This window comes from Coregonus clupeaformis, chromosome 29, assembly GCF_020615455.1.
Source record: "Coregonus clupeaformis isolate EN_2021a chromosome 29, ASM2061545v1, whole genome shotgun sequence".
Taxonomy (NCBI): Eukaryota; Metazoa; Chordata; class Actinopteri; order Salmoniformes; family Salmonidae; genus Coregonus; species Coregonus clupeaformis.
The window spans coordinates 10,667,595-10,683,140 of NC_059220.1; the positions used below are offsets into that span (position 1 = coordinate 10,667,595).

Here is a 15,546-nt window from a genome sequence, read left to right on the forward strand (position 1 = left end):
TGTCACTAATAACATTTGAATATCTCTAATCATACCAGTCCACCCTTATGTGGCTGGACCTTTCCATGTAATCAGTCCTACCTGGCTGAGTTCCCAGTACCTTCCATTGTGTTGTCAACAAGGTTGGAGGTCAAATTCCATTTAAATTCAGTCAATTCTAAGAAGTAAACTGAAATTCCCATTTCAAATTCTCTAATTGAAAGGCAATGTGGAAAACTGGATTTGGAAATGACATTGACATTTCAGTGTAATTGAATTGAATTTAAAATGGAATTGATCCCAACCCTGGTATTAAGTGGAGGAGTAGGAACATGCCACCAAATGAGTTCATACATCTCAGACTAAGGCTGTCATACAGCGGACAGTATTCCATTTCTATTCATCTCCATCATCTTAGAAAATAGTGTTACTCTGTACTTCACAATAAAAGTATGTGGTCAAAATTGTTATAAAACATTGCTTGGTCAAAACGTTACCATCATCACTTGTACCATAAGTCATAGTACCTTGCCTCCCACTGGGCACAGATGTCAGTTCAACGTCTAGTTTTGATTTACATTTGGTTAAGTTGTCAACTAACTTGAATTCAACGTGTAATCAACAAAAAAATTCAACTTGTCATTGGATTTAGATTAAAAGTTGGTGACTTTTTCCAAATCCAATTAGTTTTCCATGCCGATTCAATGTCATCACATAGATTTCTTGGGGGTTCAAATGTTGTGGAAACATTGATTCAACCAGTTTTTGCCCAGTAGGCTGTTCCTCCTCAGGCCCTGGCCTTCTGTGATCTATAAGTCAAACATTTTGTGCAATTGTTTGATGAAAAAATCAAGTACAATTTGATGTCTCAAATATAAGTATTATTTTGTACTGGCTTAATGCATTGTCTTCTGTCAGATGGCGTCATTCTAACGTGACGGCGTCATTCTAACGTGACGGTGTCTCCAGGAGCCAGTCAGGAGAAGGTAGTGAGCAACGACTAGTGCTCTGTAGTCGAATAGCTTCCCTCAGAAACCGGTTAACCTCTTAAGGATCTGATCTTTTTTTAAATTTTCGCCTAAAATGACATACCTGCCTGTAGCACAGGACCTGAAGCAAGGATATGCATATTCTTGATACCATTTGAAAGGAAAAACTGAAGTTTGTGGTAAGTTTTTTGTTGTTGTGCACTCTCCTCAAACAATAGCATGGTATTGTTTCACTGTACTGTAAATTGTACAGTGCAGTTAGATTAACAAGAATGTAAGCTTTCTGCCCATATAAGACATGTCTATGTCCTGGAAAGTTTGCTGTTACTTACAACAGTCATACTAATCACATTAGCGCACATTAGCTCAACCGTCCTGTATACGGGACACCGATCCCGTAGAGGTTAACGCCACTTCAAGCCTCCTTAGTTTAAGGAATACGTAAATCTTCCTAGCTCCATATTAGGTACCAAAGAGCCAGAAGAAAATCAAGTCTTTCCTTTTTTAACAGCTTTTTTTCCCTTTAAAAAAGACAGAGGGTATGTGAAATGGCACCCTATTCCCACAGGGCCCTGGTCTAAAGTAGTGCACTATAAAGGGAATAGGGTGCCATTTGGGACACAGCTGTATCTGGAAGAGACGAGTGGCGGGGAAGAGTTGAGGCTGAAGGGAGAAGCTGCCAGATACTGAGGTTATTTCTCACTGTGTGGATAACGACCAGACAGCCAAGGTCAAGAAATAGGGTATGTATCGATCCTTTTTCAAGGCTAAACGGTTTTTAAAAACTATCTTCAGAAATGAAATGTCCTGTGTATATGGAACAGAATCCACTTCAGGCTAGAGGGGATGAGAGTAACATAGAAGAAGTTTGACATATTCACAGTAGAGTGGGTCCCTTGGTGGTGTAAGTCATGGAGGGGAAGTGTCTGCTGTCCAGGTTCCACATCTTCGCAGCCCCTGTCCCGGCCCCGCGGGGCTCCAGAGGGGAGCCTGGTCCTGGGGACTGGTGCTGGGCTATAGGGGGGCCAGGGAGGCTGGGCGTCCAGTAGTTAATGTAGCTGGCCATCAACAGAGTCAACTCCAAGATCTGGGAGGAGTGGAGAGGAGAGGAGGGAGAGAGGAGGGGAGGGGAGGGGGAGAGGAGGAGAGGAGGGAGGACAGAAGGAGGGGAGGAAAGAGGAGGACAAAAGAGTACAGAGGGGGAAATTGTTTTACCATTTCATATTATTGTATTTCATTAGCTCCTAGGGAGCTGGAGGCCCATTTGCTCACATTTAGAAGTTCAGTTTAAGGCCAATGAGAAAACCATAGAAATGACTTGATACTGATCCGCCTGACATGAATACAGAGGGACCTTATTAGCACGTCCTACAGCTGTAATGTGACTCTATGCTTAGCCCGGGATTCAATACAACACAGATTAACGACTGGCGGCTCAAGCCAAAACCACCTTTTAAAGTCAATTTCGGTGCACAGGTAATTTATCTGCAGTTTTTAAAATCTCTCCCTTAGGCTCCTTGGAGGCTGAACACATAAAATAGAGAATCAACCTGCTTTATACATCAGCCCAAGGCAGAGGGTAACCGTCATATATACATACAGTGGGGAGAACAAGTATTTGATACACTGCCGATTTTGCAGGTTTTCCTACTTACAAAGCATGTAGAGGTCTGTAATTTTTTATCATAGGTACAATTCAACTGTGAGAGACGGAATCTAAAACAAAAATCCAGAAAATCACATGGTATGATTTTTAAGTAATTAATTTGCATTTTATTGCATGACATAAGTATTTGATCACCTACCAACCAGTAAGAATTCCAGCTCTCACAGACCTGTTAGTTTTTCTTTAAGAAGCCCTCCTGTTCTCCACTCATTACCTGTATTAACTGCACCTGTTTGAACTCGTTACCTGTATAAAAGACACCTGTCCACACACTCAATCAAACAGACTCCAACCTCTCCACAACGGCCAAGACCAGAGAGCTGTGTAAGGACATCAGGGATAAAATTGTAGACCTGCACAAGGCTGGGATGGGCTAAAGGACAATAGGCAAGCAGCTTGGTGAGAAGGCAACAACTGTTGGCGCAATTATTAGAAAATGGAAGAAGTTCAAGATGACGGTCAATCACCCTCGGTCTGGGGCTCCATGTAAGATCTGTAGCCCAGAAGTACACGGCAGGACCTGGTCAATGACCTGAAGAGAGCTGGGACCACAGTCTCAAAGAAAACCATTAGTAACACACTACGCCGTCATGGATTAAAATCCTGCAGCGCACGCAAGGTCCCCCTGCTCAAGCCAGCGCATGTCCAGGCCCGTCTGAAGTTTGCCAATGACCATCTGGATGATCCAGAGGAGGAATGGGAGAAGGTCATGTGGTCTGATGAGACAAAAATAGAGCTTTTTGGTCTAAACTCCACTCGCCGTGTTTGGAGGAAGAAGAAGGATGAGTACAACCCCAAGAACACCATCCCAACCGTGAAGCTTGGAGGTGGAAACATCATCCTTTGGGGATGCTTTTCTGCAAAGGGGACAGGACGACTGCACCGTATTGAGGGGAGGATGGATGGGGCCATGTATCGCGAGATCTTGGCCAACAACCTCCTTCCCTCAGTAAGAGCATTGAAGATGGATCGTGGCTGGGTCTTCCAGCATGACAACGACCCGAAACACACAGCCAGGTCAACTAAGGAGTGGCTCTGTAAGAAGCATCTCAAGGTGTGGCCTAGCCAGTCTCCAGACCTGAACCCAATAAAACATCTTTGGAGGGAGCTGAAAGTCCGTATTGCCCAGCGACAGCCCCGAAACCTGAAGGATCTGGAGAAGGTCTGTATGGAGGAGTGGGCCAAAATCCCTGCTGCAGTGTGTGCAAACCTGGTCAAGACCTACAGGAAACGTATGATCTCTGTAATTGCAAACAAAGGTTTCTGTACCAAATATTAAGTTCTGCTTTTCTGATGTATCAAATACTTATGTCATGCAATAAAATGCAAATTAATTACTTAAAAATCATACAATGTGTTTTTCTGGATTTTTGTTTTAGATTCTGTCTCTCACAGTTGAAGTGTACCTATGATAAAAATTACAGACCTCTACATGCTTTGTAAGTAGGAAAACCTGCAAAATCGGCAGTGTATCAAATACTTGTTCTCCCCACTATATATATATACACATATACACACACAGTGCATTCGGAAAGTATTCAGACCCCTTGACTTTTTCCACGCTGTTATGTTACATCCTTATTCTGAAATGGATTAAATAGCTTTTTTCCCTCATCAATCTACGCACAATACCCCATAATGACAAAGCAAAATCCGTTTTTTTTGTTTTGATTTTTGTATTAAAAATATAAAACTGAAATTAGGGTAACCTTCATATTAGGGTAACCTTCAATGCTATGAAAAAGTATTTGCCACCTTTCTAATTTTCTCTACTTTTGCATATTTGTGATACTGAATGTTATCAGATCTTCAACCAAAACCTAATATTAGATAAAGGGAACATAAGTGAGCAAATAACACAACAATTACATATTTATTTCATAAACAAAGTTATGCAACACATCATTCCCCTGTGTGAAAAAGTAATTGCCCCCTTACACTCAATAACTGGTTGTGCCACCTTTAGCTGCAATGACTCCAACCAAAAGAACGTTCTTCCAAGAGTCTTGATCATCATCCAGGTGCTTTTTTGGCAAACTTGAGTCAACTTTTTGGACGAGATGGGTCCCATTATGCCTGGCGAAAGGATATAGATACTTTTGTACCTCTTTCCTCCAGCATCTTCACAAGGTCCTTTGCTGTTGTTCTGGGATTGATTTACACTTTTCGCACCAAAGTACGTTCATCTCTAGGTTCCTGTTTTTCTGCTAAGGGGACAGGACAACTTCACTGCATCAAAGGGACGATGGACGGGGCCATTTACCGTCAAATCTTGGGTGAGAACCTCCTTCCCTCAGCCAGGGCATTGAAAATGGGTCGTGGATGGGTATTCCAGCATGACAATGACCCAAAACACACGGCCAAGGCAACAAAGGAGTGGCTCAAGAAGTAGCACATTAAGGTCCTGGAGTGGCCTAGCCAGTCTCCAGACCTTAATCCCATAGAAAATCTGTGGAGGGAGCTGAAGGTTCGAGTTGCCAAACGTCAGCCTCGAAACCTTAATGACTTGGAGAAGATCTGCAAAGAGGAGTGGGACAAAATCCCTCCTGAGATGTGTGCAAACCTGGTGGCCAACTACAAGAAACATCTGACCTCTGTGATTGCCAACAAGGGTTTTGCCACCAAATACTAAGCCATGTTTTGCAGAGGGGTCAAATACTTATTTCCCTCATTAAAATGCAAATCAATTCATAACATTTTTGACATGCGTTTTTCTGGATTTTTTTGTTGTTATTCTGTCAAATCAACCTACCATTAAAATTAGACTGATCATTTCTTTGTCAGTGGGCAAACGTACAAAATCAGCAGGGGATCAAATAATGTTTTCCCTCACTGTATAAATAATAGATGTACAATAGATGTCACTTTTATCCAAAGTGACTAAAAGTACAGTGAGTGCAAACACACTGTGAGTGTGTGATCCCTGTGGGAATAGACCCCATGACCCTGGTTGCTGCAGCGGACTGCTCTCGGAGCTACACTGAACTGACAGGTGGACAGAGCCACATAGCAGGAGCTCACCATTTACTCGCCACACTGGCTCCCTGATCTGTACAGTAAGATCAACACCACCACCCACCTTTGACTTTACAGTCTCTGGAAAATCCAGCCAAAAGTAACTGTATGACCTTAACTTAATCTGAGCGCTGACTGAAAGTTGACAGAGCTGTTGTGGTCCGTGATGATTATAATCCACTAATCGTTTTCATTGACCATTTGCACTTGGCCAGTGGTAAAGACCACCTACTTTAAACCTGCCATAGAAATAGACTAGAAAATAGAATAGATTACATTTCAATGGCCTTACCTTGGGTTTAGCCATAGAGAAGACAATAGAGACTTTACCTTGGGTTTAGCCATAGAGAAGACTATAGAGACTTTACCTTGGGTTTAGCCATAGAGAAGACTATAGAGACTTTACCTTGGGTTTAGCCATAGAGAAGACTATAGAGACTTTACCTTGGGTTTAGCCATAGAGAAGACTATAGAGACTTTACCTTGGGTTTAGCCATAGAGAAGACTATAGAGACTTTACCTTGGATTTAGCCATAGAGAAGACTATAGAGACTTTACCTTGGGTTTAGCCATAGAGAAGACTATAGAGACTTTACCTTGGATTTAGCCATAGAGAAGACTATAGAGACTTTACCTTGGGTTTAGCCATAGAGAAGACTATAGAGACTTTACCTTGGGTTTAGCCATAGAGAAGACTATAGAGACTTTACCTTGGGTTTAGCCATAGAGAAGACTATAGAGACTTTACCTTGGGTTTAGCCATGAGAAGACTATAGAGACTTTACCTTGGGTTTAGCCATGAGAAGACTATAGAGACTTTACCTTGGGTTTAGCCATAGAGAAGACTATAGAGACTTTACCTTGGGTTTAGCCATAGAGAAGACTATAGAGACTTTACCTTGGGTTTAGCCATAGAGAAGACTACAGAGACTTTACCTTGGGTTTAGCCATAGAGAAGACCAGTTTCTCCACACTCTTCTTCCCTCCACCCTGCTCTTTGGTCTGGCTCACCACCACCATCAGGTCGTCACGGCAACCGCCAAAGGTGATCACTGATTGGTAGGAATACGTGACCAGAAGGTGCTGTAAAGGAAAGGATGATTTATTTCAGTTGTTTAAAAGACGTATGTGAATAGGAAAATGTGTATTACACTTTTCACATTACCGTGCCAACCTGAACCAAACTGTGCTGGCTCTGATCTTTTCTTTTCACTTTTGGTTTGGTTCTGTTCAGTAGTGTGAAAAGCCTTTGTTATCTCTCTTCCTTTTTTAATAATATTTGTTTTATTACTCATAAAAACAAACTTGTACATACAAACAACAGCTTACAGACAGACACAAACAACGACTATATCTCCTCTGCCCAGACCCACATGCTCACACCCCCATCCCTAGTGTCTGTATGTTCACACCTCCATCCCTAGTGTCTGTATGTTCACACCTCCATCCCTAGTGTCTGTATGTTCACACCTCCATCCCTAGTGTCTGTATGTTCACACCTCCATCCCTAGTGTCTGTATGTTCACACCTCCATCCCTAGTGTCTGTATGTTCACACCTCCATCCCTAGTGTCTGTATGTTCACACCTCCATCCCTAGTGTCTGTATGTTCACACCTCCATCCCTAGTGTCTGTATGTTCACACCTCCATCCCTAGTGTCTGTATGTTCACACCTCCATCCCTAGTGTCTGTATGTTCACACCTCCATCCCTAGTGTCTGTATGTTCACACCTCCATCCCTAGTGTCTGTATGTTCACACCTCCATCCCTAGTGTCTGTATGTTCACACCTCCATCCCTAGTGTCTGTATGTTCACACCTCCATCCCTAGTGTCTGTATGTTCACACCTCCATCCCTAGTGTCTGTATTATTGTTTGCCACTTGGCCTTAAATTGTAACAATTCGTTTTTCTTGGTCGCCCATGCTATTTCAATAATAAATCATTCGATTTTTCTATTGTGTTAATGATGGCGGATTGATTGACTTCCAAGTTTTTAGTATACGTTTTTCCAAGATGAGTGATGAGAAGAGAATCGTCCAGCCCATTGGGTATCTCACTACACCCCTGTATGCCATGTCTTGAAATATGCAGACAGACGGATTAAAAGTAAATTTACACTGTAATATTCTGACAGCCAACTTTCTAGCTCCGCCCACAACTTCCAGACATTATAGCATTCACAGAAAGCATGGATTATTGAGCCATTATTAGTTTTACACTTGAGACATGACTCTGCCGTTTGTGCTGTAACATTTGTGAATTTTGTCTCTTGTATAATACATTCTACACGTCATCTCTCTTCCTGTTACAGGCCACAAGATCCTTGCTTTGGAAATTGGTTTCTTGTTATTGTTTTCTCAAGAGGCAAATTCAGCATGAAGCAATGTAGCAGCATAACATTATTTCTGATGCTTTATTTTGAATGTTGCTTATCCCCCCCCTAAGGACTAGTGAATGTATTGGGAGCATGAAAGGATGCCAAACCAGAAATGACATGGAGGAATAAGGGTAAGATAATTATAGTGCTTTAGGTCTAACTTTGTTTATATCTCAGTCAGCGTTTGGACCTCTCAGGGTAGACCCAAACCTGGGTTCAAATACTATTTAAAATCTTTCAAATACATGAAGTGTTTGTTCTAGCCTACCAGGAGTGCCAGATGGGCGGGATTTGCACTTTTTTATATTTTCTATTGGTTCCTTTAACCCAGGCAAGGTGAATCAAGTCCAGTTTATGTATTTTAAATGATTTAAAATAGTATTTGAACCCGGGTATGGGTATGAAATCAGAGGTTGGCGTTGGCCAGTTTCTGTTTCCCTGTGGGGATCTGGTGTTTCTAACGTTGTAGCAGAAAATCATTCCAGACCAGTAGTTCAACAATTCTCTGCGTCTGTGGCCTGGCCACAGCCAGACTGGTAAAGACTTGTAAAAATAAATCCCAAACCTTAAGTTTGAGTGCTCTGAATCTAATGCTTTTTTAAACCTGAAAAATAAGAACAGAGAATAACAAAACAATATACATCTGGTTGGATTCTGAGAGGTTGCTGCCTTATATTCTATTCAGATTCCTAGAGCTCACATCTGATGGCGGTCCCTTGATCACTGGCCGTACTGAATCACTGAAATACGCCCTCTTCTGGACACATTTAGTACCAGTAATAATACATATTACAGTTTTTCTCAGTCGCTTTGGTGCATTTCTTAGATCAAAAGTGCAATTCTTGATACTACTTGTACAAATTCCAAATCATCTAGTCACTTGTGCACATCATTAAAGCAATTTCTTATTCCTTTGAACAAATTGCAATTGCTTTTGTACATATTGCAATTGATAATGTACAAGTGTCAGCTTTTTTCCACATTTTCAATTGCTCATGTCATGTTGATCAAAATATAGTAGATGGTTCTCTGTTGAATAGTCTTATCCCTCAAAACATCTAGGCATTAGTTCCTTGCATAAGCCATTACATGCAAAATTGTTGAACTATTTGTCATAAACTGTCAAGCATAGTTTTACACATTTCTATTAGACCTTTTGTACAAAACGTAAATTGCTGAATCGTGCAGGTGAAATTAACCCTCACTCATGAAGGAATGTAAAGTGTTAGTTCAACCAACAATCAACCAGTTGTCTAAATTGCTCAAAGGTGCATCTCATGAAGAATCAATTGGCAAGCATATATAGACAGACCACAACACAGAGTTGCAATTTTCCAATAATGGATGGACCAGGGAAACGAACAGGGTCAACAGCCAAGAGGAGGAAGAAGAGGAGCAAGGATGCGTGGTGGAAGGCAAAACAGAGGAAGAGGCAGAAGAGGACATAGGCGCATATCTGATGACATAAGGGCCACTATTGTAGACCATGTTGTCAATCATGGCCTTACAATGGCTGAGGCGGGTCGAAGGGTGCAGCCGAATATTGGGAGATCAACCGTGTCCTCAATAGTACAAGCGTTTCGAAGAGAGAACAGGTATGTCCACCAATGTACAGTGCACTGTTACTGTATATAAGCAGTATACTGTATACTTCCTACAATGCTTCATATTACAGTAGTCCACTTGTATTTCACAGCATACAGAAATATACTCTATACAGATACATACTGCACCTTACATGCACCCACCTGTATGTTTTACAGTAAAATGTGTGTTCGCATAGTTTTTGTCTATGTGAAAGTGTGCGATGCATCACTGCATTTTTCCACACATAGGACTGCAAGATTACCTCAAACCGGTGGCAGAGGACGCCTTTTCACACCTCAACAGGAGGAGGCTATTTGCACCATGGTCCGAGCAAACAATGCCATGAGACTCAGGGAAATACAAAGGACCATTATAGAAGACAACGATGTCTTTGAAAACATCCATACGGTTAGCATCTCAACCATCGACAGGGTGCTGCATAGAAACCAGATGAGTATGAAACAGCTGTACCGTGTACCATTCCAAAGGAATGAGGACAGAGTTATGGAGCTACGGTACCAGTATGTACAGGTAAAACATATATCTATGTAACTACTTTACAGCAACATTTTATAGTGTTACATAGTACAGTAAGCATAAACTGCACACATTTCCATTGCTGTGGAAGGAACATGCAATATATGTACATTTTATGTCACTCTTCCTTACCAAAACAAATTCAACTGTGTGTTCTGGGATATAGCGTATAATGGAGTTGGAATCAAGTGAACCCTCTCACAACTTTGTATACGTGGATGAGGCTGGCTTCAACCTGACCAAATGCAGAAGGCGGGGTCGGAATATCATCGGTCACAGAGCTACTGTGGATTTGCCAGGCCAACGGGGGAGGAAATATCACCATGTGTGCTGCTATTTCGGAGCATGGTGTCCTAACCCATATCCCCCTTTTAGGGCCATACAACACCCAGCATCTACTCAACTTTTAGAGACTCTCTACAGGGCTCTCATCCCTGATGATGAGAGGGGTCTGTTTAGAGAGGATTTGCCAAAGTATGTGGTCATTTGTGATAATGTGAGTTTCCATCGATCAAACATCATAAGGCAATGGTTTGTGACCCACCCGAGGATGCTCATAGAATTCCTCCCACCTTATTCACCATTCCTTAACCCAATTGAGGAGTTCTTTTCAGCATGGAGGTGGAAGGTGTACGATCGTCAGCCACACACACAGATGACCCTGCTGGCTGCAATGGATGCAGCATGTGAGGACACCACAGTAGACGCCTGCAGAGGATGGATAAGGCATTCCAAAAGATTCTTTCCACGTTGCATTGGAAGGGAAAATATCCGGTGTGATGTGGATGAGAATATGTGGGCTGACAGACAGGAATGTCTGGATGTGTAGAGACAGCACTAGAACAGTGCTGTGGGCAAAGTTGTGCCTTAGGGGTGGTTTCCTGTGTTTCTTTCTAATTTAGTTTTTTTTCCTTTGTGCCCCCTTGGGTTGTCCAGTCTCTTTCAATCAATAACCCACATACAGTAATATGTAAATAGTACTGTTGAAATTGATATATGCCATAGAAGTGCAGCCTTGTGCATTTTCAATACAGTAACTGTCATCCAAACTGTAGCCTAAGTTTACATCAGGTAATACTGTCAAAGTACACAGTTCCATTGACAACATGCCTAAACATTTTGACAACCTTGTTCGTGAACAATGACTCAATGACTTATCATTCTGATGACACTGACATGATCATTGGCATGAATATTTACTTTTGAGAGATGTACTAAGGATTTTTAGTGACTGACTAGCTTTAGAAACATATCTATTGTATATTGCAGTTTGTACAAATTGTTCTGAGAAATGCACTTATTATTTTGCACATGTTAGGGATGATGTGAAAAATGCACCAAAGCGACTGAGAAAAACTGTAGTAGGATTTTAGGCCTACATGCTATGGAACCTTTGAATCATCAGTTGAACTATGGTAAATGCACTAAGGAAGCAGACATTTAAACAGCTACCTAAACAGACACTTACCATGGTATAGTCAAGCACACACAGTCCATCCTCGTTGACAGCTAGCCAGACCTGGGACTGCTCTACAGACGAGGGGGGTAAAGGCTGCAGACAGAGACAGGGGAGAGGTATGGACTTTTGTAGGGACAGATAATACTAGATACAGGTACACTACCAGTCAAAAGTTTTACAACACCTACTCATTCAAGGGTTTTTCTTTATTTTTACTATTTTCTACATTGTAGAATGATAGTTAAGACATCAAAACTATGAAATAACACATATGGAATCATGTAGTAACCAAAAAAGTGTTAAACAAATCAAAATATATTTTATATTTGAGATTCTTCAAATAGCCACACATTGCCTTGATGACAGCTTTGCACACTATTGGCATTCTCTCAACCTGCTTCCTTCACTCCGCGGTCCGACTCATCCCAAACCATATCAATTTGGTTGAGGTCGGGGGATTGTGGAGGCCAGGTCATCTGATGCAGCATTCCATCACTCTCCTTCTTGGTAAAATAGCCCTTACACAGCCTGGAGGTGTGTTGGGTCATTGTCCTGTTGAAAAACAAATGATAGTCCCACTAAGCCCAAACCAGATGGGATGACGTATCGCTGCAGAATGCTGTGGTAGCCATGCTGGTTAAGTGTACCTTGAATTCTAAATAAATCACAGACAGTGCAGCAGAGGTAACTCTGGGTCTTCCATTCCTGTGGTGGTTCTCATGAGAGCCAGTTTCATCATAGCGCTTGATGGTTTTTGCGACTGCACTTGAAGAAACTTTCAAAGTTCTTGAAATGTTCCATATTGACTGACCTTCATGTCTTAAAGTAATGATGGACTATCATTTCTCTTTGCTTATTTGAGCTGTTCTCGCCATAATATGGACTTGGTCTTTTACCAAATAGGGCTATCTTCTGTATACCCCACCTACCTTGTCACAACACAACTGATTGGCTCAAACGCATTAAGAAGGAAAGAAATTCCACAAATGAACTTTTAAGAAGGCACACCTGTTAATTGAAATGCATTCCAGGTGACTACCTCATGAAGCTGGTTGAGAGAATGCCAAGAGTGTGCAAAGCTGTCATCAAGGCAAAGGGTGGCTATTTGAGATATATATATATATATTGATTTGTTTAACACTTTTCTGGATATTACATGATTCCATATGTGTTATTTCATAGTTTTGATGTCTTCACTATTATTCTACAATGTAGAAAATAGTAAAAATAAAGAAAAATACTAAAACTTTTGACCGGTAGTGTATATCTGCATTACTAAAGGTTTCTATGGGAATGGGGTTCTTCTCTGAGTAAATACTGAAATACTAGTCCTTTCAAAAAGAGGGAAGAGGAACGCAACATCTATTTGATTATAGAGAGATGTTCCAAGTCACTGGAGACACCGAACTCAGATTCAGCAAAAGCTGGAAACATACAGTAGACATACACTCTATACTGGATTATTCTAGTAGAATACAGATTCAGGAAAGCTGTAAAGGTTTTTCAGTCTTGTTCCATCCCCACTAACCTTAGCATGGAATAGCTTGGCACCAAACAACGGCCACTTCCTAGTGACGGTCAGGTAGATTCTGACACACTCTGAGGCACTGCAGCCGCGCAGGACTGACCACTTAGTGGCCAGACGCTCCGATAGATCTCTGAGGGGAGATAGAGGATCAATTATTAATTTGTAAGTAGTTTATAACTCATTATTGAATAGATAACAGTAGAGCAAATTCAGCTCCCTTTTTGTCAAGCATGTGCGTGTGTGTGTGTCCCCAGCATTACCTGAGCTGGTCAATGCTGCAGTCTTGTTTGTAGCGCTTGGGGTAGAAGCGTTCCAGGGCCTGTAGGAGGATTTGTTGGGTTTTGGGCTGAGGAGAGCTGCAGCTAGTGGAGGAGGAAGGGGCTGGACGGTCCAGATCACCATGCTCCACCTGAGGAGGGAGGAAGGGTAGGTCATTTTAAGTATTTGTTTAATTATAATTGTTTTATTTGTAGTCATTTTTAAAAACACACGTGTGCAAAAACTAAATAATAGACACAATAAGGTCAAAGATCATTGTAGTCACAAACAAACCTTAACGTACAGGTATATCATCTGCTGCTCACACAGCATAACCCACAGACATATACTGCCCCCATCAGTCCCCTCCATGCTACCTGTAGCATGATGTACTACAGTACCCATAATGCCCCTCTCCTTACCAAAACACTACCCACCTGTGCCATGAGAGCAGCCACCTCCAGAGCCAGCTCCTTGTTGACAGGGAAGTGCCCCTGGTGGACCTCGTCATTCACCTGGTAGGCCAGCAGGAGGCGCTCACGCTCCGTCTCTCCTTTAGCCTGGGCCCGGAAAGACAACCTACACAACAGACATCACACTGGTCAATGCATGATGTGTGTGTATGATGTGGTCTGCAGCTCATCTTCAGCTCTATGGATGGAGCCAACTAAAACAAGGTCAAGCCTACCTGCTCCTGTACGTCAGACGGACGATGCGTGTGCCCTCGTATTTTCCAGGATGCAGTTCTTTCAGGGCTTGTTCCCACTTGGAAATGACATCACAGATCTGTTGGCAGGGGTGAGAGGTCAATCAGCAAACAGGCAGACACTGGTCCCTTGTACATTTTTCCCTAATCCCTTTTCTGATTCCACTCTACCCTCTGTTTACTGCCATACTTAGTGACAGGCACCAAAAAGTGAGGTTGTGTGTGCTGCAATGCATGGGCAACTACAGTCATGAGTGTGTTGGTCCACACGTACTTTGACGCTGGGCTGCAGGCAGTGCTCCAGGTCATTCCCCGAGGGGTCGTCAGTGAAGAGAGCAAAACCTGACAGGTGTGGTTTTCTCATGCCCACCCTCTGGTTTAGGGTGCTCAGGAACTCTTCTACTGTGGTGGAGCCATCGAAACCTACCACCTAAAGAACAGGACGGATAGGACAGGAGGGGGATCACTGAGACATGGCATGATAGACAAGTGTGTGTGACTGTGTGTGACTCTGTCGTTGTGTGTGTGTGACTGTGTGTGACTCTGTCGTTGTGTGTGTGTGACTGTGTGTGACTCTGTCGTTGTGTGTGTGTGACTGTGTGTGACTCTGTCGTTGTGTGTGTGTGACTGTGTGTGACTCTGTCGTTGTGTGGGTGGAGGAACTATTGAATCCCACCACCTAGGAGACAGGGCTCACTGAAAAGTTATTACTAAAATGTGTGTGTGTTACCTGGTAGGTGAGAGTGTGTGTGTTACCTGGTAGGTGAGTGTGTGTGTGTGTGTGTGTGTGTGCGTACATGTGTGTTACCTGGTAGGTGATGTTCTTGAAGTGGACAGGGATGCTGAAGGGTAGTGAGTGGTGGTAAGGGTTCCTCAGTAGGATAGACAGGATCTCCATACGTGATGGTTTTGCCTCTCTCTCTCCGTTCTGTAGGGTACGCTCCACAGACCTCTGACAGTACACAGCATACTTCCCCACCTCACTCCTACACAGAGAGATAGAGAGAGAGAGACAGCGTGTGTGTGAGAGAGAGAGAGAGAGAGAGAGAGAGAGAGAGAGAGAGAGAGAGAGAGAGTGTGAGAGAGAGAGACAGCGTGTGAGAGAGAGAGAGAGAGACAGCGTGTGAGAGAGAAAGACAGCGTGTGAGAGAGAGAGAGACAGCGTGTGAGAGAGAGAGAGAGAGAGAGCGAGAGAGCGAGAGAGCGAGAGAGATGCAGAGAGAGCGTGTGAGAGTATGTATGTGTGTGTGTACCTGGGGTCTGCATGACGCTGCAGATACTGTCTGAGGTACCACAGGAAGTGTTGCTGAGGCAGAAACAGAGCCACACACACAGCCAACAGCTGCCAGCACTGAGGAGAGGACAGACAGATAGACAGACAGACAGACCGACAGATCACTACAACGTAAACAATACCTGAGAAAAAAACAGAAACTATGACAGG

At 42.7% G+C, this 15,546-nt stretch overlaps 1 protein-coding gene across 1 annotated transcript in view; it reads right to left on the minus strand.

Annotated features, from left to right (window-relative positions):
• Window positions 1-1,309: 1,309 nt before the first annotated feature.
• LOC121544658 (pleckstrin homology domain-containing family H member 1-like) overlaps window positions 1,310-15,546 on the minus strand; it is a 43,092-nt gene continuing 28,855 nt past the window's right edge. Inside the window, exons 22-31 of the mRNA XM_041854691.2 lie at window positions 15,356-15,453; window positions 14,911-15,088; window positions 14,377-14,532; window positions 14,085-14,182; window positions 13,834-13,975; window positions 13,399-13,547; window positions 13,139-13,268; window positions 11,620-11,703; window positions 6,586-6,732; window positions 1,310-2,055 (exon numbers count right to left, since the gene is read on the minus strand). Coding sequence (XP_041710625.2) covers window positions 1,846-2,055; window positions 6,586-6,732; window positions 11,620-11,703; window positions 13,139-13,268; window positions 13,399-13,547; window positions 13,834-13,975; window positions 14,085-14,182; window positions 14,377-14,532; window positions 14,911-15,088; window positions 15,356-15,453 — 1,392 coding nt within the window. The 3' untranslated portion in view covers window positions 1,310-1,845. The remainder of the gene's footprint in view (window positions 2,056-6,585; window positions 6,733-11,619; window positions 11,704-13,138; window positions 13,269-13,398; window positions 13,548-13,833; window positions 13,976-14,084; window positions 14,183-14,376; window positions 14,533-14,910; window positions 15,089-15,355; window positions 15,454-15,546) is intronic.